Source organism: Phaethon lepturus, unplaced genomic scaffold (assembly GCF_000687285.1).
Source record: "Phaethon lepturus isolate BGI_N335 unplaced genomic scaffold, ASM68728v1 scaffold32209, whole genome shotgun sequence".
NCBI classification, from domain to species: domain Eukaryota; kingdom Metazoa; phylum Chordata; class Aves; order Phaethontiformes; family Phaethontidae; genus Phaethon; species Phaethon lepturus.
In genome coordinates this window covers 2,160-3,730 of record NW_010566096.1, presented here as the reverse complement: position 1 = coordinate 3,730, position 1,571 = coordinate 2,160, and the positions used below count along the sequence as shown (strand labels likewise).

The 1,571-nt window shown below is 62.3% G+C and overlaps 1 protein-coding gene across 1 annotated transcript in view; it reads right to left on the bottom strand.

Moving 5' to 3' along the window:
* Positions 1 to 1,350: 1,350 nt before the first annotated feature.
* Positions 1,351 to 1,571, bottom strand: part of LOC104627250 (protein FEV-like) — a gene marked incomplete at its 5' end in the record, with an annotated part of 2,238 nt that continues 2,017 nt past the window's right edge. The window contains one exon of the mRNA XM_010295383.1: positions 1,351 to 1,571. This exon is cut by the window's right edge and continues 23 nt beyond it. Within this exon, the coding sequence (XP_010293685.1) occupies positions 1,351 to 1,571 (221 nt within the window).

The following is a 1,571-nucleotide window of genomic DNA, read 5'->3' as shown; positions in this document are numbered from 1 at the left end:
AGCTCCCTGGAGGGGTGTCTCAAGAAGCCCAGAGGTTTCCAGCTCTGCTCTGCCTCTTGGGGGCTGTAAGACCTGGAGGTGATGCCTGGACAAAAGGTGATGCAGCAGGGTGGCCGCATCCTCCCACCCCAACCCTGCAAGTGCTCTGGCTCGGATGGGAGGGGATTTGCTGGGTGGTTTCCCCTCTCGCCAGCCCCCGGCAGACACGAGAGGACACAGGTCACAGCACCTCTCTTTTATTGAAGACCAATCCCTCCCCCCTGCCAGCGCAGAGCCCAGCACACCCAGCTCTTCTGCATCCACTGGGCCAAAGTCCTGCTCCGGAGGATGGGGACAGTTCCTTGGACCTGGGGGGGACCCAGGGCTGCCCCTCAGTTCTTGGGGCTCACAGCCCTGCTGTCATCCCTTTACCTGCTCCGCCTCCCACCCAGCCTTGTCCCTGGGGATGTGCCCACCCGTGGAGGGTGTCCCACCAAGCCCTGCCTGTGAGGGGCTAAGGCCACAGTAAAACTGGAGCGTTAGACTTGGAAGTGGCCGGCAGGACATGGGCTCATGTGCAGGGTGTCGGGGACCATCCCGCTCTGTGGCGTGGTCCTCGGGCACTGGGGAGAGGGCAGAGTTGCAGGGGACAGGCTCTGCTGCCTCTGGGGTCTGGCAGTGCCCCCCACACCTGCCCCTGGCACCTCCAACCCCAGAACCCTGTCCTGGGCAGGAGTTAACCCATGAAGGGCGTCTGCTTTCCAGACCAAGGCTTCTCCTGTGGTCTGGAGGAAGCCACCATCAGCAGGAGTTGTAGGAGGGATGGAGGAAAGGAAGGCTTTGGAGACAAAAGTGGGGCACCAAGCAGTGGCAAGGAGGGTCCCCTTTCCCCATCCCTGCCCAGTGGGACCCTCACCCATGGACACAGCCGCCCTGGGACCCCAGCTCCTGACTCCTCTCTGCAGGGAGAGGGGAGGGCAGGCACAGGCTGAGGGCAGAGCTAGGGATGTTCATGGGGTGGGTGGCATGTTGCAAAGGAAAGGGAGGGCATGGTCCCTGCCAGGAGGAGAGAGAGCCCATGGTTTTTCCTTCCATTCACACCCTGCTTTAGGTATCCACGTCCGTTCCCAGGATCATGGATCCCTCCTCACTCTAAATTTAGACGGCTTCTCTCCTCCAGCCACCCACATCAGGGAACCAACCCAGCTACCCTGCAAGCACCCCTCGCTCCCCACACCACTCTCCAAATCTAAAAGGGGGCAACTGAGAGCAGGGCACGATCCCACCCCCCCATCCCTCCCTGCCGAGCTCCCCAGCTCCACAGCCCCATGCTGCCAGGGATGGGGAGGTCCGCCTGGCATGGCCGAGCCTCTAATGGTAATGGTTGTTCATGTTGTTGAGGTGGGAGGCTGCCATGGCGCTGAACGGGGCAGAGGGCTGGAGACCGTGCCCAGGGTAGAGGGACGGGCTGGAGCCAGGCCAGTAGGAGAAGCCGGCTGGCGTCACCCCCGAGGTCATGAGGTTGAGTTTGGAGATGCCCGAGAAGGGCAGCGGGGCCAGGTTGCCCTGAAATTTGTAGAGGGTGTGATCGG